Source organism: Acanthisitta chloris, unplaced genomic scaffold (genome assembly GCF_000695815.1).
Source record: "Acanthisitta chloris isolate BGI_N310 unplaced genomic scaffold, ASM69581v1 scaffold34866, whole genome shotgun sequence".
NCBI classification, from domain to species: Eukaryota; Metazoa; Chordata; class Aves; order Passeriformes; family Acanthisittidae; genus Acanthisitta; species Acanthisitta chloris.
Genome location: NW_008680385.1, coordinates 11,204 through 35,260, shown reverse-complemented (window position 1 = coordinate 35,260; position 24,057 = coordinate 11,204). Strand labels below are relative to the sequence as shown.

The 24,057-nt window shown below is 39.5% G+C and overlaps 1 protein-coding gene across 1 annotated transcript; it reads left to right on the top strand.

The window, feature by feature from the left end:
• Positions 1–1,835: 1,835 nt before the first annotated feature.
• On the top strand, positions 1,836–23,403 carry LOC103805050 (5'-nucleotidase domain-containing protein 1-like; the record flags this gene model as incomplete). Its single annotated transcript, XM_009077683.1, has 4 exons — positions 1,836–1,954; positions 4,315–4,473; positions 10,522–10,690; positions 23,160–23,403. Coding segments are annotated over 4 exons (566 nt in total), but the record flags the coding sequence as incomplete, so codon positions are not given.
• Between the last annotated feature and the right edge of the window lie 654 nt (positions 23,404–24,057).

Below are 24,057 nucleotides of genomic sequence, written 5' to 3'. Positions count from 1 at the left end.
ACTTTGCTGGAGCCTTGTGGTGTTGCTGTAATACATAGGGCTCCTGTTTGCAAATGCAATGTTATTATTCTGAGAATATCTGTCACAACAGCTCCATTTTTCTCCAGTATTTTCCTGATTAAATGGAGAGACTATGATAACTATACAAACCTTCACAAGTTTCAACAAACTTTTGATAGCAACTCAAAAGGGTTTTTTTCATAAGTTTCTTTTACTGTGTCCATGTCATTTGAAGATTGTGTCTACTTGCTCAGCCAGCCATACTAATATGTCTAAAAGTACAGGGAAAATAAAACAAATTTACTGAAGTTAGACAGCTTCTGTTTGATCAAAAGTTGTTTGGTCAAAGGTGTTTTAAAAGTCAGGAAATTAAGAATTTTTTTTAATGGATGCTGTCATACTTATTATTATTATTATTATTATCGTTAGATTCCTGAAGAAGAACAAAGGAAAAGACATTTCCACACAAGTTCTGCATGAATTGTTAATGTCAACTTTGAATTTCCTTGTTTTTTCCTAGTTTATAAAACTCCCTTAATATAGAATTGTTTTGTCTGAGAATAAATCCTGTGTTTATTCAAATTCTTAGATTCATAATATTAAAAAATTATTTACTTCCTCTCTCTACATAACTATTTCCTTCTTTTTACTTATTATTTAATTTCTTTCAAGGACCAGGTACTGTGCCATGTACCACTTCAGTGCTCTTAAACATAAAGCAGTCTTGTCATTTTACTGTTCTCCAAAATTTTCATTCCATCTTCCAGCAGTCTCTAACCAAATGAAATTTGCTCTTACTCTTACTCCTAACACATTTTAAGTACTTTGAAAAATTCTATAAAACAGCAGAAAACTTAAGTCCTGATGTTACACCTAAGTCATATCTAAATACTGTATTGGCTTCTACCCCTCTGTCTCTAGCATAAAATTAAGACATTTGATTGAGACTGAATAACAAAATCAACCTTTTGTTTTACCAGTTCAATAGACAGAAGACACTAATATTAATATTTCTGGTGAAATTCTAGTTTATCAGTTCATTAAGACTAGTATTTTGGCTCCAACAAGAAGCTAAAAGGAGTTCATCTGGCTATAGTACATGGATCTGAAAAAGCAACAAGGCTACATGGACACAGGACAGATCCATCTGCTTTGGGACCAGCTAGAAATGAAGCCTATGGCACAGTTGGGCAATGACTGAAAAGTTTCAGCTTCTACTGATTTTTCTGATTTACTGACAGCCACCAGTGTGGATATGTGCCAGTGTGGGTTACCAGCAGCAATATTATCCACTCATCATTTCATCAAAACTAGATGATAACTGGATCTGCTCACTGTTTGAGCTGATCTAAGGCTGCAGAATGCCCTTAAGAGCTACTTCAGTCTTTTCTGTTGGGTTGATGTCAGTGGTTAAAAACAGTAGGTCTCTGTCTCTGTGGAAAGGTACATGTTGTCTCTTACAGTCTGTCTTACCTCAGAGTTCCACCTTACATCTGTAGCAGCTCCTCCATCAGTCTGGTCCATGTGGCTTTCTGCCTTCAGTGCTGCAGTGTTTGGGTGGCAAAGCCTGTGAGTTTGATTCCTTAGCTCTTCAGCTCTTCCTTAGCCTGTGTAGATGAGGCTTGGCTGCTTCTTTTCTCACAAATGTCTGCCTACCCCAGCAACCAAACACCTTGTCTGAACCTGCAGTCAGTACCAGAACTTGACCCAAACACTGGAGCTGGCTTAATGTCAAAACAGACCAGCGGTGCACAGGCAACTTCTCACACATATCTGGAATACAGGAGGATGGGCTGCTCTCACTAACAGCAGGCAATTTTGCTTGGTGATTTCAGAGAATGATGAGGAGCAGAAGGCTCTGATGTCCCTGGACAAGCCTGGCTGGTATTCCCAAGGTAATGCTATCCAGCTTTATGGTTTACTGAAGAAGATGACTGGCAAGTTGGATCCCAAGGTATGTTACAAGAGAGAGGAGATCATTTCATTGAAGTTATTGAGGTGATTGGTCACAAACTTTTGTTCTGATTACACTTGCTGCTGTCTAACAGACTGCAGCCCAGAATTGGAAGTAGTATACTAATCTTCTTATTGTTAGAACGTGTAAACTTTATAGGTATTTTATTCTCTATGCATGGTCATGCATTTCAGCAGCTTTGGGGAGAATTAGATTGTAATCAGGAAATAAACAATCTCCCTGAGGAAGCAAATCAAATAGATCTGACCAGACCAAGAAGAGCAAAGGTGGAGACTGGGAGAATGAAACCCCTAAACCTACTGTAGAAGAGGATCAGGTTTGAGATCATCTAAGGAATCTGAATGTCCATGGGTCCTGGTGAGATTCATCCTCAGGAAGCTGGCTGATGAAGTTGCTAAGCCACTATCTATAATTTTCAAGAAATCCTGGCAGTCAGCTGAAGTCCCTGATGACTAGAAAAAGGGAAATATAGCCCCCATTTTTAAAAAGGGGCAAGCAAAAGACCTAGGGAACTATTGACCGGTCAGTCTCACCTCTGCCTGGCAAGATCATGGAGCAGATTCTCCTGGAAGCTATGCTTAGGCACATGAAAAGCAAAGAAGTGATTGGTAATAGCCAACATGGCTTTACCTGGAGCAAGCCATGCCTGATGAACTTGGTGGCTTTCTATGATGGGGCCACAGAATTTGTGGATAGGAGCAGAGCAATTGATATCATCTGCCTGGACTTATGCAAGGTGTTTGACACTGTCCCACACAACATCCTTGTCTCTAAACTGGAGATACATAGATTGGATGGGTGGAGCACTCAGTGGATAAAGAACTGGCTGGACGGTTGCACGCAGAGAGTTGTGGTCAGTGGCTCATTGTCCACGTGGAGGCCAGTGATGAGTGGTGTCCCTCAGGGGTCAGTGCTGGGGCCGATTCTGTTCGGCAACATGGACAGTGGATTGAGTGCACCCTCAGTAAGTTCACTGACCACACCAAGTGTGTGGGGCAGTCGACAAGCTGGAGGGAAGGGATATGCCATCCAGAGGGACCTTGACAGTCTTGAGAGGTGGAACAATGCAAACCTCATGAAGTTCAACAAAATGAAGTGCAAAGTCCTACATCTGGGCTGTGGCAATCCCAGGCACAGCTACAGGTTGGGTGGGGAAGAAATTGCCACTAACAGTGAGGAGAAGCACTTGGAAGTGACAGTGGATGAGAAGCTCACCATGAGCAGCCCAGAAAGCCAATCAAACCCTGGGCTACATCCAAAGGAGTGTGGGCAGCAGGTCCAAAGAGGTGATTCTTCCCCTCTGCTCTCGTGAGACCCCACCTGGAATACTGTGTGCAGTTCTGGTGTCCTTAACAGAAGAAGGACATGGAACTGTTGGAGCAAGTCCAGAGGAGACCACAACATTGACAAGAGGACTGGAGCATCTCCCCTGTGAAGACAGGCTAAGGACGTTGGAGAATAGAAGACTGCGTGGAGACCTCATAGCAACTTTTCAATATCTGATGGGCCCTACAAGGGAGACAGTGACTCTTTATTAGGAACTGCAATGATAGGACAAGGGGTAATGGATTCAAACTGAAGGAGGAGAAGTTTAGGTCAGATATTAGAAAAATGTTTTTTACTGTAAGGGTGGTGTGACACTGGCACAGGTTGCCCAGGGAGGTAGTATATGCCCAAACCAGGCTGGATAAGGCCTTGAGCATCCTGGTCTAGTGGGGAAGTGTCCCTGCCCATGGCATTGGGAGTTGAGACTAGATGATCTGTAAGGTCCATTCCAACCCGTAAAATTCTGTGATTCTATGAAAAGGTGGCATCAGTGAAAACTGGAATTATGTTATTTTAAATACAGGTCTGGATAGGTGAAACTGCCACTGAAGATGGTGTGACCACATTTTCCCTAGTGGGTAAACTCCTACCTGAACACAGAAGAGTTCTGAGTCACTGAGAGATGCTCTGTGTTCACTCTTGTTTCCAGTGTAGTCCAGAATTCAGTACTGTATTTTGTTGGTAGGCTTTCCACTGCTTCCTGTCTCACTATTTCTTCAGTCAAAAAACTCAGTGATGTCCCTTGTGCTGGTCCCAGACAGGCATCCTGTCCAATGGCCCTGGAGGGCAAGAGCAGGGACAAGTGTGTGGGACCAGCCTTTCCCTTACGAAGCTGTTTGAAGACAAAACTCCAGACTTGACATTAATAAGATCTCTGTGTGTCATGATCAGTTGTAAACATGGAAGAATTTTTATTAGGTTGTTTTAAAGCTCTTTTTCTCTGTGTGTGAAATACAGTTTGGTTATGTTTTCCTCATATACAATGAACCTCTAATTTGCTGCTTCCCTCATAGGTTGTTTATTTTGGTGACAGCATGCACTCAGATATTTTCCCAGCTCATCACTATAGCAACTGGGAAACTGTCTTCATCTTAGAGGAGCTTCTGGGGGACAAAGTTACAGTGCCTGGGAAGGCTGAATCTGAGCCCTTGGAGAAGAAAGGAAAATATGAGGTAAGGGTTCCTCACAAACCTTTCCTGGAACAGAATAAAGTTACAAAGAAGCCTCACACCACCTGCACTGAGAATGAACCTGCTTATCTTACCAGGGTGTTGGCAGCATCAGCATCCCCCACAGACGTGTCCTCCTTGTCTTACCAGGAGGATGCTGTTCTGTCCCCGCTCGGCATTGTGTGGGTGACACAGAGCCTCTACCTGGAGCTAAGTCATGGATCTCAGAAAAAAAAAGCTTTATGTGCTCTCCCTTAGCAAGAACCCATAGTCAACTCCTTTATAGTAACAAACACCTGCCCTCTATTCTATAAGGAGAAATTTCATGGCCACTTGGCACAAATCCAGCATCTGAACTCTCCTGAGTTCATGACATTTCCCTGCATGTTGTGGCCAACAGTAATCAGGGAGGAATTTTTATTAGATTTTTTTTAAGCTCGCTTTCTCTTGCTGGGAAATAGAGTTTGCTTGTGCTTTCCTTATATACAAAGAACTTTTAATTTTCTGCTTCCCTTGTAGGTTGTTTATTTTGGTGACAGCTGCACTCAGATTAAGACAGACTGTTCTGAAATCTGGTCCAGTGCAAACTACTGATAGTTGCCTCAGATAAATAATTAGATTTTCAGGTTAAGCGCAGCTGAGAAGCAGTTCCTTAGCAGTACTGACTCCCACAGAAGGTGGAAAGTTACTCTGGTTTATCCTGCTCTCCACTGCCCAAGAACACAGTAGATAGGGAACAGTGCTCAGATGGATGATGTGGCAGTGTTGTACCTCCAGTGTGTCCTGTGTAGGTAGGAACTACAGTGCAGCTTTGCTCTCTGTTTGAAGTGTTTCTTCATTTCATATGCTACTAATAAAGAGGCCATTTTCTTCTAATTGCTTTGTAAAGCACTGAATCTTGTTTTTCTATTAAAATAATAACTCTTTTTGATTAAAAAGTTAACTTACTAATAGAAAAAAATGGGGGGTGTACTTTTATATTAGGTATCTTTTTATCCTGACTGAGAAGTGTAAAAGCCCCTGTTTTTAATGGAGAAAAGAATATCTTCTGTGGGACTGAAACAATAGAGCTGTGATATCTGTTTCTCTACTTTTTTTAATAGACATATCTCATATTTTCCCCCACTATCCTGATTTGTAAGCTAAGGTCAGACAAGGACTGTTCAAGCACTGAAATAAAGGAAATGTATTCATTAATATTTAGCCTTTTCTCTGGGTTGTAGAACAAAAAAAGAATTAAGACAATCTCCTATCAAGAAAAATGTGTTTCTCGGTAAGAAATGCATGGGGGAGGGGAAGGAAGAGTTATCAGTAGTGCTACATAGGTTAATATAATTTGATTTAAGTGATTAATGGTTTAAAAATAACTCATTCTGCTCCATAAATTTGTTCATTCTCTGACTGGAAATTTTGCATTGCTGTGTAGAACTTATATCTCTGTAAGGTTTTGGGGGTTTTATTCAACCATGGTTTCTTAAGCATGTTCAGTATATACTTTTGAAGCACATATTCTTAAACAGCCAACCAGAAAATGTTTCTTTTCCTGGGAGTACAGCAAAAGAGTAATTGAGCAATGTGTTTTCTAAGCCCATGATGACTATGGTTTTCTCTCCTTGCAACATCTCTGGTCGACTGCTCACAAGATCTATCTTCTCTATCACAGCAGTTATCAAGCAGGAAATTGAGACCTTTAGACAGGTGCTTGACATTTCACTGCCACTGTAGTACTCCTGATAAGAGCCTGCAGTACCTTGGGGAGACACCACCCCTGCCACACACAACCCCTGTTCAGTTTACATCCGCTACCAGTGACAGCAAGTAAGCAAGGGAGAAATGAATTGCGTTGATTAAAGGAACCTGAACCAGGGGGGCCGTGGCAGGTCAGTGGTGTTATTTCATTACCACGCTGCTCACTGGAGTCTGAACAACAGGTCACATCCATATCTCTGCAGTTGACTGGACACCACTAACTTAACAGGACTAGTTCAAAGGGACTCCCTTTACAAGCCTATGGAAGTTTTATTTTCATTCCCCTAAGCAACTTCTCCCATTAACCCTTTGGTTAAGAAGGGAGAAAACTCAATTCAAAGGATTGTACAAAGCCAGGTGTTTTATGGAAAATTAGTCACAAACAGATAGATTTCATCTTGTTCAGCAGCCTTAGCATTCATTGGCAATTAAAAAAAATACATGACTACTGTAGATTTTTCATGCCATGCTGTGTGTGCAGAGAGAGACTGAAAACGTAACACAAGATGCAATCTTCACCTCTATCACTCTTTACAAAATACTATTAAAAAAATAAAATATTACTTTAATTTGCAATTGCATCTTTCAGAAAGAAATTAGAAAAATCTGTGTTCAGTTGTTTGACTGGTGTTTCATCACTAACAGAGGGAGGGGAAGAAAACAACCTCCTCATACACAAACTGGGAGACTTGTAATTTCCATTTTCATTAGCAGTTTTTGTCTTTTCCCTTCAATTAAATGAATTATATAAGCCAGATACACATAACTGTGAAATTACAGTAACAACTGCAGTTCTTTCAAAAGTCATAATGATGCTGAGAAAAGCTGGAAAAGAACTACTCACAGAGTCCTTATCAATAACCAAATAAGCGAGAGAATAGAAAACTAAAAACTATTCTTGCAGTTACTCAGGTCTTAAGTGAATTGCAGCATGCAGGGGGGGAAAAATAGGAAGCATTGTATTGCAACAAGATTCCCCCCTCCCAGATTTGGGGGTTTGTTTGCTTGGCTGGAGGCTTTTTTTTTTGCCTTCTGTTCTTTAAACGTGTGATCAATTCCATCAATGAAAACTCAAAGAAAAGCTGGAATTAGTCCCAGGATTTTGTGGAAAATTATTGCAGAGAAGCTGTCAGTGTCAGTGCATAAACCTTGGGCTATCAGAATGAATGGAGCAGAAATCAAAGAATGTATTGGTAGATATAGACAGTAGTTTTGCAGTTAGAAAGTTGAACTAAATTTTACAGTATTGCCTAGTGGCTGGGTGGTTGTAGGTGTCAGGGCCCTTACCCCCACGAATTTCCATGACTTCCTTCGTGTGACTAAAGTTATTTATCCTGTGCTTTTTGAGTCTGTCTCTTTATTCCCATTTAACAACAAATATAAAAGAGCTTTCAGGAACAACCTGATGGGCTCTTGTGAAGCTTGGTGAGTTAAAGCAATACCCTTAAGGCAATATCCTGAAGTGAATTGCATTTTATTTTAAAGCCTGCTTGTAGTGATCCACGTTGTAATTTAGGTGCAATAATCATGGGTGAAATGTTTTATATTTGCACATGACTTGGGTGAGGGCAGGTTCTGTGCAACAAAAGTTAGCCCAGTGGCTGGCTTGCCCATTTGCACACCCAGCATAGTGTGTTTGCAGAAGCATCTCAAATACTTGCTGTTATACCACCAAAACTGGTTTTTGAGCGTTGATTTTTTCTGGGGTCAAGAGTCAGTGGTGGTGTTACTACCTTGGCACAAAGCATCAGTACCATCCATCATACTGGATGCAGTAAAATATTCCTCATGCTCTGGGCCTGGTACAAAGACCATGGCATAGATGATAAATCTCCATCTAAATAAAGCCTTTTAAAATACTAACAGCTTAGTCTTTCACTCCTGTCTCCTTCACAACTTTCTTTCATCTCTGGACCAAATGTAGAAAAACTGCAGAGCTCAGCTCCCTCCCTGTGTGTATTTTAGACAGGTCATTTGTAAGCTGACAAATCAGTGTTACCCAAGGATCCTATTAACAGATTCTGTCTGCTGTGTTAACAGACCCAGTAAAGCAAAGGTGATGGTAAGTATTCCAGGTGTTTTGACTTAGTGGAAGGCCCTGGGCCTTGGGGAAGCCTGGTACCATCCTTATTTCATTGAAGTCTAGACATTGTCTTTGAGGCTTTGTACCCTCAACTGACACAATCAACGTCTGACCTGCCACTGTCTGACCAATATGCCTGAGAGCAAACCCATATGCTCGAGGGATTTACATGAGAAAGAGGAATTGCTCAGCATTTCCCAGGATCTGCTGTCCTGCTGTGAGAGCGAATCCTGAATCCCACAATCCCAGGTCTGGGCACTGCAGGAGTGGATGGTGCACCTTCCATAGCTCCTCAGTCCCACTGCTGAGCATGTGCCTCCAAGCACATGGGACTTTTGCCTGATTTCACAGATGTATGGATTCACAGTGTGTGGTCTGTCCTTCATTTTGCAGGCTATGGGTGCTTCAAGTGAGATATGGACATCTTCTAGGTGTCAGTTAGGAATGGCAGAGGGAGCGATGGCTGATGCTTCCTAAGGATGTGAGCAGTTTTGACAGCTCTTTACAGATTTAAAAGCAAGATTTAGCCTGCCAAACTTGCCCTGGAGATAAGCCAGTAGCAAAATGATGGGACTTCTCTACCAGGCAACTTGATGGCAAGTCTCATATCTAACTGGGTTTGGTTTTACTAAGGGCTTGGGTTGTAAATCCAATCCTTCCTCCTTAATAAGGAAGAAATTCCCACTCTGAGAATCAAACCTCTGAAAAAAATCAGTTCATTTCCTCAAGTTGCATTTTTACTTTTCTTTTGAATCAACCAAAAAAAAAGCAGAAGCCTCACTTTTGTCAGTAAACAAAGACCTGTCTTTTGTGCAAATTCTTATGTGAGCCAGTACTGGGGTTGTTGTTTCAATTAATCACCTGAACAGCTGTAATGGCCTTAAGAGTTTTCTGCATGTGTCATCCAGCTGGCAAAGGGATCTTAATTCAGCATAGCATCTACATTTAATTATAACTGAGCTAAAGTCCTGGGATTTGCATGCAAAGATAAGATTTGAAAAAAAAAAGTAAGATGCTGTCCCTTTGTGTAAGGTTAAAAAAAAAAGCCCAGGACTTTAAGTGCTTGTTTTGAAACAAAAGATAGGAGGTTTTTTTCACCTTATTTGCATCAGAAGACAGAAACTAATATCTATATCTGTCGAAATCAATACTTCCTCCCCACCCCCAGCTATGCTCCGAGGAAAAACTGTTACTCAGACTCATAGAAAGAAAGTCTCTGTTTGCTGACATGGTCTGTTTGACTGGATCAACAGTTTTATTGTGATCAAAAGATACAGGCCTCTATCATAAACACTAATGATTCCTCCAGATTCTCAAACTATTTAGGAAGGGGTTACATGGAAAATAAACTACTAAAGCTCACGAATCTGGAGGTAGAGACTACGATATCTGTCCTTCTATTCTTTGCAGGTCTGAGAAGTTATTTGCACACAAATTACTTTAACAGATTTTATATAGTGTAGTTCACAGTTCTGTTTTACATTTTTTCATCTTTCTGTAGATGCCTACTGGAGTTTTTTTCTGACTGCTCATGGCATTATATAGCAGGTTTCAAGATGAACTGGTAAAAAATCAGTTTTCCCAATGCTGCTTTAATGCTTTCTTTAAAGCATAATTTTATTGTATAATAAATATAATGTTAGTCTAGGTGGTGTTGTCTGATATACATGACAAAAATTAATTTTTCATAATTTTCTAGGCAACTGAATGGTTCTCCATTGATTCTGTGGCTCTGTTTTCACTCATTCCTCAGCTCAGAAACAGATAGCACAGCATAGGTGGCACGATGCATTCTTTGCAGTGACTCCATCCAGCATTGGGAAGCTCCTTTTCCCTGGGGAGGAGGTCCAGACTGGGTTACAGTCTGTGCCATAGCTACCCAGTCTTCTGCAGAGAAGGGCAGCAGGCAATTCACACTATCAAAAACGAGAAAAAGAAGGAAAATCAAAGATTGTTTTTAAGGGGAAAATATTTAAAGTCAGCTTTTTATTTTCCCAGAGAATCTATAAATTTATTGAACAGAAGCTTAGGAACTTACTTGTGAGGAAAATTTTTATTGTCTTTCTTTATATTTTAAAGTCATATTGTTCCTGAGAGACAATACAGTTTTCACAGAAAATAAGAAAAAACAGTAGAGTTCCTTAAGTAATGCTTGTGGATGGATAGAGAGGGAAGTTATTTTTTCCTGAAGATTACATATTTATTTATTTTTCTTTCAGGAAGATCAGCTCAAAGCTCCTTACTTTGTATCCAGACAGTGGGGATCTTTCTTCATGGACAGAGTGCCAGGCCTGGAAAATGCAGAGGAAACCTTAGTTCCCACGTGGTCCTGTAAATGTATTAGCACTTACAGCACTATTGCAATCCCTAGTCTTGAAGCAATAGCAGGTAAGGAAGATGGCTTTTTTTTAAAAAATAATTAACATGTATTCAAAGTAAATTTGTAATGCAGCAGATCTGGTTTTGAGGTTACATGTATCTAAAATACATTCAAAATACTCTGTTCATATCATGCAACAATTGGCTCTAGTGGCCATTGATTACTTTGATATTTGTGCTTTTAATAGTTGTCTGATACACCAGGGGTTTTTTGTTTGTGTCTGCAAATATTAGATGTTTAATTTATTCTCATCCTGTAGAGGATGCAACATTTAACAGACTGTAGATTAATTCCTGAACTTGGTCAGCACTTCCCCACTATATTTTGCTGTTTCTACTTTCAGTGCTGATTTTCATTAGGAAACAAGCATGTGCAAAGTCACTTGGGGTTTTTATATTTTAAGATATGTTTCTCTCTTATCTAGCTTGTTATACTTCCCCAGTCAGCTCACTATAACTTTGCAACTGCAGTACATGTCAGTGAATTATGAAGTAGTGGTGAAGACCCTCTATCTATCATTTTGCATTACTGAACTTTGTCAATATTGATATCTAAAGGGATAAAAAAATATTAAATGAATGAGGTGCTTATCTGTATGAAGACTATAGCAAGCATTTAGTTTACTTACCCCTCTGTTCAGCATCTGTTGCCTACTTCATGCATAAGACCAAGGAATAAAAAGTTTGTTGCAAGATAGCATTTCAGACTTGCCCAGCAGTTATTTCTACAGCAGGACACTGGATATATCTGTTCTTTGCAACTATATTTTATGCATGTACATACACTGTAAGGATATCACAAAACAGAACAATCATACAGTGCCACAATTTATTTTTGCTTCTGATATTTGCCATGTTGCTGTCTGTAGTTCAGCTTAAGGTACAAAGCCCAAATACACCAAGGGTAATTGGCAACAGAAAGATAACTTCTGCCTGAAGTCCCTTCTAATACCTTTTCCAGCACCATTCTGTGGTTTGCTTTGGAATTACTGGCCAAGAGAAAACACATCGGTCAGCCACACTGAAATTCTGCTACAGATAAAGGGGTGAGAACCAGAAGGGCATATCTGGGTAATTAGTGAGTAGGACAGCTGCCTGTCACCAGCAGTGGAGCACTTGCAAAGCCTGTTCCAACATTAGGAAGGACTCTGTGCTGCATTGAACCAGTGTTGGAGCAGGGGCTGGTGTCTGTGAAACTTAAACCTCAGTGCTAAAGGACAGGGGAGAAATTACGTTTGTAACTTGCAGCTGTATGCCTGAAAGCAGACTCAAAGCTGAAGGTATGAGAATATCTCTGCTTTCTTGCAGAGAGATATTTTTTGTTTGTTTGTGCAGAAGAGCAGATGTTCATTATTATGGATGTTGAGGAATTCCTGACTCGTCTTGAATACCTTGTCTGACTCCTGTCACAGCAAGCTGTGATAGACCCTGCTTTGCCAAGCCCTGAAGTTTTTGGCTGCCGTTGCAAGTCATAGCTTAGCTGCAGCTATTTGGGAATAACTAGCTAGAAGAGATTCAAACGGGTTATGCGAGTTTGATGCACTCCAGCTTTTCCTTCTCTATTCATCTATGTTAATTACCAGCAGAGGACTTTCCACTACCAAGCTGCAAAAATGCAGGCCCCTTCCTCAAGATCTCCTGAGCCCAAAGGTGCAGCCAGGCTGCTGACATGCTGGTTGTGCAAGTCCAGCTCTGAGCCCCTGGCATGCTGACCATATGAGCCCAGCTCCCAGCCACCAGCTGGCTCAGCTGGCAGCACCTGGCTCAACCTGACCCAGCCAAACAAACGGCCAAAACCTCACTGGAGTTATGCTGCAGCCTCCTGTGAACTGAGGGCTGACCAGGGCTTCTCTATCAGCAGTGTCTGACCTGGCTTTTGTACCCCTGTATGAGCCACACACAAGTAAATATCTCAACAGCTTGTGATCTGCAAAAATATTTGGTGAAATGCAGACAATTGCTGCAATGCTGATGTTAAAATTGATTCTTGTTGTTTGGATGTAATGTGTATCTGTGCATAAAGAACAGCTTGGTTTACTTCTCAAGACACATTGAAAAATATTATTGCAAAAACTATTCAACATTATTCAATAGTATCAATGTTTCAGGAAAAACAGCTCAGTTTTCATCAACATTCATAGAAGAATTCTTTTCAGAGAGTTATCAGAAATTAATTTGGGGTAATAAAACCCTTCAATCCTGTTTCCTATATTTTTAAATCAAGGAAATATATTAAAATAATTAAAAATAAGCTATAGGTCTGAATTGAGAAGCTGGGATAGAAACAACTTTGACAGTTCTCTTTTTTCACCCACATGTTGTGTTTGGTGCAGGTGCCTTCTCATAGTTTCACCTGAAGAATTTATACATGTAACTAAAGGAAATAATCTGAATGTTACCAAAGAGCACTGTGGAAAAGGGTTTCACAGGGTATGCTGCTGTTGGAGTTTTTGCCCATTCAAAGTATAAAATAAAGTGTATACACAAATTTGTGCTTAATTAGCTTTATGACAATATAATCCAATCCATTTCTTCATTTGCTTTTTCTGCTAATCAATGTAGCAATTTTTGTACACTTCTGGTCCCATCTTTACTTGAAAATTCAGTATCTGACTGAAAAGGGGTTTGCATTCAAAGACACTTCAGCAATTCTGAACTTTAATCTCACCCTGGCAAGGAAGGTATTAGCAGGATTGCAGATTATTGCAGCACAGTTTATCATCTAAACTCCCTTGAGAGTCCCTGAAGAGAAGGAAATTGGCATTTTCCTTGTGCGTGCAAAAGTGTATTTTGTTAATTGCTAAAATTACCCAAAGAAGATCTTCTACAATACCTTCTGTGTACTTCTCTCAGTTAAGAGTGGAGATCAGATGCAGGTTATATTGACAGGACATGGTTAATAAAACAATAGAAGCTCCCACTCCTATTTTGCATGCCTTGTTCACAAATCCATCTGTTTCTCCACTTCTCTGCTATTGAATCTCCTCATTTTACAGCTCCCTTACAGATTTTGACCGTTTTCAAGCCCAATGATATCATAAAACAGGTTTTCCAAAGCAGGATCCATTACCATGGGAATGTTACGTTAGAGCTCCCTGTCACTCCCACATGGAAATTAAAAGCTGTCGGGGTCTGAAAAATGGCATTTTGCATAAAACACCATTTCTAAGACATCCTTCTCCACTCCAGAAAGTTAGGTATGAGCAAGTAGAGGCAGATTACTCTGAATAATCTGAACCTTACCTTCAAGGAAGGTGACCGCTGCTCTGTGACCATTCGATCAAATTTCCAGATACCCATATGAATAATTATATTTTCTGCATTACATATGTATTCAAACAATAATTTCAGTATTTAAAAAATACCATTTCACATGGTTATTTGATTAACAGTTTTTTGATCCCTAAAATAATATGCATATTTCAATCTAATGCTGTTCCTTTTATTCTCATTAGGGTTGGTATTTTTCTAAAAGTCCTGCTTCAATAAATTCCATGAGCAGTTTTTGAGCTTGGGGGGAATTTTGGTAGGTTTTTTGTTCTTCATCACAAAGGAAAGCTTAAGAAAGTGAGTCTAAATCCTAATAAGGTGAACCCCAAAACCTCTTTTTTTAATTTCATGACTGTTAGCTTAATCTCCTGAATTTGTCTCATAAGCTCTGAAGGGTGAGGTTGGTCATAGAATTAAACACTACTGCAGCAAGAATAGGAGACTGAGCAATGTTGTAGCTCAGAAGAGTTTCATTTCAGAGAAGAATTAGTGCAAATGTAAATGGTTTATGGAGACAAAGTTCATTTCACACTTTGGAGATTTGATAACCAAGTTTGTGTCATGCATGAGGATAATGCTTTTTTTAATCTTGCATGCCATATGAAATCTTATCAGGGTTTGTCCATATGGCTGCCTAAGTTTTTCTTCATGTCTTACTGTTATTTCAGTTATCTGAAATAAGAGAAAAATTTCCATTATAATTTACCAATGCTGTCTCTTTAAAGATGCCTACAGATCTGGGCCCTGCCACTTTCTGCAGGGGTTTGAAATGTCAGCCTGCTTGCTGTATAAATATAATGATAAAATTGCCAGTGAACCATGACAAAGAAGTTCATGTTTCTGCTTAGAGTTGCAAATTATCTGCACAATGGAAAGCCCAAGGCAGCCGTGGCTGGGGCTCCAGAACTGGCAATGCGTGGGCTGCAGATACACAGCTCTGCTGTCACAGATCAACTAGAAATTGCAAACTTCACACACTTCACATGTCTTCCACATGTATTTTAACGTGAATGCCCTTGAGGAATCAACTATTACCACTGAAGTCAAGAATTTCACTAAGCATAGAGCCATATACTCATTTCTTTATCCTGAACAGCATCATTCGTAATTAATGCTGAATTGAAACAAAGCAAAAAACTGACATATTTTAACACATTAGTTCTATGTCTTTTTCATTGACATTACATCATTTAAAGTAAAATCCAGCTCCTATTAAAACTAAATTAGTCTTTCATGTAACTAGAGTGATAACTGTGTGCTCTTGTTCAAATAATACAGTAACATATAATTTCCTAAAACATACAGAACTATCTATATTATGCATTCATTGTTAATTAGCAGTAACTTTTTATATTTAATGCCTTATCTTACAATAATTCTTTTACTTACCAGTTTCAGTGTGAGAATGTATACAATAACATCTGAAGACTTAAGTTTATAAAAATGCTTTGAGGATTTAAACTGCTTTGAGGCTTATCTGCTATAAATAATTGTTGCTAATAAACAGCCAAATAGCTCATTTTTATAGTTAAACCTTTTATGTATAAAAACATATTTTTGCATCTGGTGAAAAATCGGTGTACGTATTCAACAGCAACATTTCTGAGGTTTTCTGGTTCTGAGGTTTCATGTGAGGAAAAAAACACATTGCAAAGATAATTGATTAGAGAGAAGATGTGTGTTCTGTATGTATTAACAGTATCTTGCTCTATGTGTAAATTGAAAAGCATCAGATAATGTAAATCTGATTCATCTGCTTCAGGAAACTAGTTTCAGTGTTCTTCTTTTAAGAGAAAGAAAAATATGCCCAACATAACCAGCAAATATAATGTATTTATTTTTTCAGCTGCAAAAATACAGCTGAAACCAACAAAAAACTGCATTTTAACCACAACAAATTATTATTCTATAAATCAAAACCAGCTTATAAAAACTCTTCAGGACCCATTTTTTGCCCAAAGGGTCTGAGACCCCAACTATCCCAAAGGATTTGACTACTTGGTAGTCATTTTCAGTGTAGAAAGGACAGTGTTCTGTGTATTACAGTTTGTGCAGCCTTTCCTTCCTCCTCCAGAAAGGTGTGTTGACTTGTGCCCCTGAAGGCCGTGTCAAATCATGCAGAACCCAAAAGATTACTTCCTAGCCAATAACTGACAGAAATGTTTCTGCCATCGTTATTCTGCTCTGTGAGATGTCAAAGTACAGCCACCTCTAAAAGATTAAAGGGAGAACTCATGAGCAACTCATTAAGAAAGGGGGAACCACTCAATCATTTCTGCTTTAAAGTTATCCTTCAACTCAGGCAGCATAATTTCATTTGCAGGCTGTAATTACAGCTATAATTGGGTTTGGACTAGATCACAGGCTTATGGGGTGGGTTTAGATTGCTGCTTTTAAAACACTGGTTTTAGTACAAAGTGTTGATAATTTTTGAGTGTGAAAAACATTGAGAATAAGTCACCAAGTATTGGACATACTTCTTTGACTGAGCTGAAATTTTACATAACCTGCAACTTCACCTTGGATAAGAAAAGATTGCTGGATGCATTTATGTACTCTGAATTGGTGTCTAACATATTTCCTCTGGATTAAGATGGTAACACATGCACAAAAAAACAATATGGGCCTTGCCTTCACTGCTTAAAAATCTTAATGTGTGTATGTGTGTGGATTTTTACTTTAATATAAGAAAGGCTTGTCACCCATCCAGAGGAAGTGTCAGGGAAAGGGAAAGAAAGCATTTGTTTTACAAGAGAGGAGAATATGATGAGATTGACCCAAGTTTGGAGAATAAGGTTGATCTCAGTGAATTTACCTCAAAACGAAGGTAAAAGGGTGTATCATCTCTGCACTTGTCTTAATATAGCTCCTTCACAGTCTCAAAATGCAACTTAACTTTCTTTTCTTATCAGAAATGCCTGCCAGCTCAAACCAGCTTGTTTACTTGCTAACTTCTTCAGTTTACTTCAGAAGCTCTTCCTGCCACCCTAAGGTACAGGATGAGTCATTCACACGGAAATTAACCATCAGATCCCTGAAAGACTAACACCTGCTAGTAGACTAAGTCTTCATCTAAATATTTTAAAATATTATAGTCCAGTATTTTCTTCAGATCAGTTCCTGATCAAACAACCACAGAGGGCTATTTTCTTAAAAGATCTCCAAAAATCACCATTTAAACTAAAACAAAAATGAGAGAAATTTCTCTCACATACAAATAATGAGTTTTCTCACACAAACCCCAAAGAGCAAAGGAATTTCTAAGACTTTCCTGCACTGCAGGCTCTTATCAGGCTCAGCTGCAAGTTCAGTGCATGCCTTGTGCACAGCTGTTTTGTTCAAGACAGGGTCAGTGGTTCCTTGGCCATAGGGTAGACCCAAAGTACTGTGAGTTGTTATTGCCAAGATAATTGCAGTGAAACTGAATGCCAGAAGCAATCACAACAGCCACGATGGGATGGTCATTCCGTCCCCACAGGCACTTGCCCCTCTGCAAAACTGACAGTGAAGCTGCACATGTCCCTGCAGTTTGCCATATGGATTTTCTCCAATGCCACCATCTTCTGTGTTCGATACCACAGAAGAGTAACCAGTCATAAACCACACTGGCAGTGAAGCTCTTGCTTAGGCCAATCTCATGCCACAGATGTGTGCTGGCAGTGCTGCAGGCATGATCTGCAGCCAATACACCTCTATTGGCAAAAGCTCTTACGTTAGTGCAATCAAAGCAGCAAACCTGCACTTTGACTGAGACTAGTTTTAGTCTTTATTCCTTTATTCCTGCATGCCCAAGAATAAACTGCACTGGCTCAAATCACCAACTATATCCAAAGTCAGAAGCTTCCTCTTGTAGAGCCTACCTGTATTGAGGAGAAACCCTCCTCCTCTCCAGTTTTTGAGTCAAGAGTGTGCAGACAGCAACAATGGCTTGCATGTAATTAACAGAAAGAATAATTTCCTTGTGCTGACTTCACTCTTTTTGGAGCTTTGCTTTAGTACAGCAAACATCTGACCTTCTGTTTAGGAAAATCAGCCTTAGAAGTTTCTCTAAAAATAACTACTATCAGATAAATCTACTTGTGACCTTGAGTTTTTTTGGTTTTGCCACTACTATGCTCCCTCACATCCTGAACTCGTAGTGCTAGTGCTGCTTTGACTGTTGCAAAATAGAAATGGGTCAGGATATAAAAACATTCAGTATTTTAAAAAAAAACCTAAACTACCTGTGACAGTTTTACCTGCAGATTGCCAAGTCAGGTCACTCGATGTCACAGACAAAATGGAGAGTTTCCCTGCAGCAGTTGTGCTTACTGCACTGTTAAGAAATTATTATTAGAAATTGTTATCATTAAGAAATTAGTATTTTATTTTGACAGCAACTTTGAAATACAGTGAAAGATTTATGGTAAAGCTTCTGAGCCAATGTAAATTATGCAAAATCCTGTTAAAGCAAAAGAATTGATACTGACTGATGGTCTGTCCCACCTGGATCCCACCACCTGGATGCTGAGATGTAAGGAATTCTGACTCCATTTTCTGAGATTTTCCAAAATTAAGCAGCTTAAAGACTTTTTTCAAACTTGAGTATCACTAACAAGGTTTTGTTTTTCCTCCCTGTGCTTTTTCCTTGGTGATTATCCGGAGGTTATATTTGAATTTGCTTAAGAACACAACCCTTCTGTTTATTAGGAAGCTTCTGCAACATCTGGCTCCAGCCCTGCTGACTGGCAGGGAGCAGACCTCAGAGAGGGGAGGGGAGTTCTGCTTTTGGTAGGGCTTCTCAGTCGTCACGGGGATGCTGCTGTGGTGTCACGATGAAAAAATGTTGGCTTTGCTTTTGTTGGTCAACACTGCAAAATGATTCCTGACATTTCTGCTGTGTCTTTTGGGAGAAATCCGTTTCAGTTTTGGACTGTGCTTTTAACTGGGAAAAAAAAATGCCTTCCATCTAAAGCATTTAGTTAAGATATTTGTTTAATGTATTAGTTTGTTCAAGGAAATCTCAAAAAACCCCAAACAAACACAACAAAGAAAACATTGATGGGCCTTGAGTATTAAGTTTATCAAGCAGGCCTGTGTCTGGATTAGATTATAATTGTCTTCCACTCAGTTACTCAAATATTTTCCTGATCACTCATCAAGAATATTACGTTTTCCCTTCTTTTTGTGGTTTGCTTTTCCTTCCTTGTGGGTGGAACTCAATTTTTTTGTCTGATAAAAGCTTGTTGCTTTCATTTAGTTGGCTTACACTAACTACTCAGTACACAGACACTGAGATACTTCCAGCTTTGCAACTATGATATAAATCCATCTGTAACACCTCAGTTCATGCATGGATATGGGTATACATAAGCATCAGAATACAATGTTGTAATTATGTCAAGTAATACCTGGATCTGGATAACTGGGACACAGTAACTGACAGTGGTTACTGTTCAAACATCGTCATTGTTATTTTGTTTGCACCAGGGCTGTCGGACTCCTGTAAAGGAGGTAGAGCAGGGCAGGAGTTCTCTGCTCAGGCTGAGGCATACAGTCCATGAGAACTGCCCAAGCCATGGGGAAATGCTAGTAACACTGAATGGTCACCATAAAGAAAATCAGTTTTCATCACTCACTTGCACTCAAGCTAGTGTGGAAGGAAATTAAACAGTGGGAGAGAAATTCCTGGTGATGCATCTCATAACTGGCATTTCTGTAGATCTAGAAAGGGATCTTGAGACCCTCCATGTCTGACTTCTAGAAGTCTTTGGCTCTAAAAGTAAATATCCTATTTGTCTTGGGGGGGGGAAAAAGTGAGGCTGGGTGGAATTGCCTAAGAATGATAGAAAAATTCTGGGACTATGGTTCTCAAGCAATTGGGTAGAGCCAGGTAGTTCATTCTTCCAGCCTCGAGCTGTTCAGTTTGTTTGAGTTGTTTGGGATTTTTTTAGGATAGTAGCAATATTGGATGAGTTTTGTGCTGAATTCATTATCAGTGTAAGTTAGGACTGATTAGAGCCTCACTGTCAAACTATATATCAGAGAGGACTAGGTATCTGCCCCCTGCCTAATTTATGACCCTCCATCAGGGTTAGGAGAGAAGTGGATGCCAAGATGCAAAGGTCTGCCGTGGCAGCAGCAGCTGTGAACATGCACAGTAGCAGACCCTGAAGAATTTACTGGCAAATACACTAAGAAAAAAACAACTTGGAAATAAGCAATAAATTTTTTTTCCTGGGACTGGCTTTATTGTCAAATACTGTAACTTATTTTTTGCATGCTTTTGCATCAAGCCATGGTCTATGCAAGCATTTCAGTCTAGGAAAATGGAGCTCATAGAATCAGAATATCGTGAATTGGAAGGGACCCACAAGGATTATTGAGTCCAACTCCTGGCCTTGCACAGGACAGCCCCAAGAATCACACCATACGCCTGAGAGCATTGTCCAAATGCTTCTCAAACTCTGTCAGGCCTGGGGTTGTGAGCTCCCTGGGGAGCCTGTTCTAGTGCCCAGACACCCTCTGGGTGAAGAACCTTTCCCTAATATCCAACTTAAACCTCCCCTGACACAGCTTCATGCCATTCCCTCAGGTCCTGTCACTGGTCACCAGAGAGAAGAAATTGGTCTCTGCCTCTCAGCTTCACTTCATGAGGAAGCTGTAGACTGCTGTGAGGTCTCCCCTCAGCCTCCTCTTGTCCAGACTGAACAGACCAAGCAAACTCGGCCACAACTCCTATGGCTTCCCCTAAAGCTGCTTATTTCTTCTCTATGTCATCAGTGATAACATAGAATATAAACATGTAAGAAATTAATTGCTCCTATGTCCAAAAGGCAAACCCCAGACCTGTATCATTGTTCTTTGTTGATGAGCCAGTATTGCTGAACCTAGGGATACCATTGTCTTTTTCATCAAAAGAAGCTGAATTAAGCTTTGGTGTACAATTCACATTATACTTTTGCAATCCAAAGCAGCTGTGATTTATTTTAAGTTGAAGATTTTTCAAAGAACTGAGTTTAAATGAACTTAGTTTACATTTTTCAATCTTCCTTTATTTCCCTGTATACCTACCCTTCTTCCTTGCAGTGTGTTTTTTTATAGCCACTAAGATTCCAAATATCCTTTTCTGGATCAGTCCAGAGCTTTCTCATAAATATATCACACCAAAATCAAACAGTAATATAAGATTTTGCATATTCTGGGCAAAGCAAACACAACAGATGCAGCAGATGAAATCGCTGATGGAAACAAACCTGGAAACAGAGGAAGTTTTTTCCTATGTGATACATAAAACTCCTTCATAGGTGAAAAATAGTATCTGCTTCATGTTTCATACAACATTCAGTGATGCCCTTAGGCAACATTTTTAAATATGAATATCTTCTGGTCATCTTCCTGTCAGCTTGCTGAGACAAAAGCAATATTTAAATTGATAGACTGGAGTGTGAATATGTAAAAAAGTGAGTATTCTCTTTTGGAGTCTTGTGCATTGTATATAGAATGGGTTTGGTGTTTAAGCTGATTGTGTAAACTAGTTTACCAATAAATACCAATGAAATTACCATTTTGATCCAACTAGTTCTTTTCTTCAGGTATAAGCAACTCTGCAGCAAGTCTGCCCCATTTGTGCTGCTCTTTGATTAAACTACTCTTGGGAGACTCCAGGCTACTAGACTGAAAAGCTAGTAAAAGCTTTTATACAAAAGTAGCTGTATGGCATTTAATTTTTATAGCTGATAAAGATAGTCAGAAATATTTGCTTTCTTTTTCATTATTATTTGTTGTTTTGGAAACCTTTGTCTTAAACAGAGCTGTGATAAAGAGGCTCAGCAGCCAGTAAATCCGTTGGGCCCTCTGCATGCTAGAAAAACATCTGCCTGTTCCGCCGTGCTCAGAGCAAGCTCCAGAGATTCCCCTGACTCAGGCAAAATGAGAAAATGTACCTCTTTGACAAGCTAAAATAACCCACTTAATAAATCATAATTCACTTCCAATCAAGTTTCTTCCTATTCCTACTCTGTTCCAGCCTCTATCTGATTTTTCAAGTTGATCTAAATACTTATTTGCTTGCTTTAGTTCAGTTTAATATGGTTTCAAAGCTGTGGCCCTGGATGCTGCCCTAGTGCCTGTCTGTGAATCATTTGTGAGACAAACCTGGACTTCCTGTTGTTTGTGCCGAAACTGCTAACATTGTGGGATTCTGTTACATAAAATCTGCTGAGTGGAGAGGGGTGTGGGGAATTGTAGCATATAGTGACAGGATATCATCACCTAAAATTTACTCCAAATTTCAAAAAAAGAAATTCAAAAATTTGTCATTAATAACACTGTACAGATGAGCTGAGTATTAGTTTTTGTGTTTTGCTTTGGTTCTAAGTAGACAGCCTGGGAAGGAACTAACCCTTTTTGTTGGGTTTTGGGTGGGTTTTTTCATTTATTGGAAAGGCAGTTGTTTCTTGAATGAAGTTTTATTTATGTGTATTTTTAAATTTGGTTTCTTAAGCTTTGAGTACGAGGTGAGCACAGGAAGTATCAGTTTTCTGGCTGTGAGGGTGGGTGGGTCACTGCTGGCAGCAAAGACTTTTTTTAAAAAACTACAGAAAAGAAAGCTTTGACTGTTCAGAACTATTTTAATGCATTCAGTGTTCTTTACAGACTGGAAGTGATGAGTATGCCAAGTTACAAGTGCAGATTTCTAGGAATGCTTGGTTAAAAATGATGTTGTTAATACTGGACTGCAAGAAAGTCTAAGAGTGGGTGCCTGTGGGGAATCTTGCTGTAATAGCCATGATAAACAAATAAAAAAAATAATTAATTCTTTATTTTAAACATAGTCCCCTTATGAGGAGATTTCTGAGATAAAAGAGAAAGGTGACAAATTGAAAAATTAACTTGAATGTGTACTGGGGTGGTGGGAATTCCATCTAGGCTCAATAAGATTTTTGATTACTATTTAAGCATTAGTTAAATCATTTTCTCTGACTAGCATTATTTCAGCAGTCAAGGAACTGAATATCCTTTACTGCGGTTGAATAAACTCTGAAAGTCAATCCCTTGGACAGCTGAAGATGTCAAATAAATGTGTAATCACACAATCTGATTGAGTTCTAATGCTGGTGAGCGAACAGCTCAAGATTTTAAGAAGTACTGCCATTCACCACAGGCTTATTTTTTGTGTGATACAGACTGTGTTGCTAATCAGATGTGGTATGTTTCTGTCTTGCAGATTTACCGCTGGATTATAGATTTACACGATTTTCCTCAAATAGTTCAGCAACTGCTGGGTACTACCCAAGCCCTCCGGGAGCACTTCTGCCAAATGAGGAGTCAGTGACTATGAAATAGGTTGTCGGCTTTTTCCTTAAATAACCCTGTGGCCCTTACTTAAACTGCTATCAAATGCTAATTGGTGAAAATGCTGTGTGATGCTTCATAAAATAGAGTGATGGATTAAAGCAGACTCCTGTGTAGACTTGTGTTTCGCTTGTTTCCCTAGTCCAGCCGAAACAGGTGAGCAATGTATCCTTCTCTCTAAATCTTCCAAACACCACTACCTTTTACAAAGTGCTATTTGCTTTTTCCATGCACCACCCACAGCCTTCAGGAGAAATGTAATTGTAATGACTCACCTCAAGTTTCATTCTACATTTTCAAGGATGTTATAGGTACTATCCATATAAGGGGATGCTGTTGCTACTGTAAGACCCACAAAAGACACAAACAAGACCCTCAGCCATATTTCATAAGGTTACCTCGGATAAGTAACCTTAATAGCCAAGGTTATCAGCTTAGACCAATGTTTTGCAGGCTCTGAGGAATTTATTCTCTCACTGCAACAGTTCTTGGGGATACAGAAAGACTGAAGTCCAAAGAGAAAGATGCATCATACCCGAAGTGGGATTTGAATGGGATTTAGGCAACTAAATGCAGACTGATTGTTCTGAAAGCCTTTATCACATGCTTCGTGTTCCTGAAAAGTGCCTAACCACTATTCAACAGTAAGGTTCCCTACATGCCTTTTCCTCCTTTAGTCTTCAATATCTCAAGAGTCAGAGCTCTTCTGCAGAAGGAGGGAAACCTGCATATAGTTCCCTTCTCAGATGGAGTGGATTCAAACCCACATT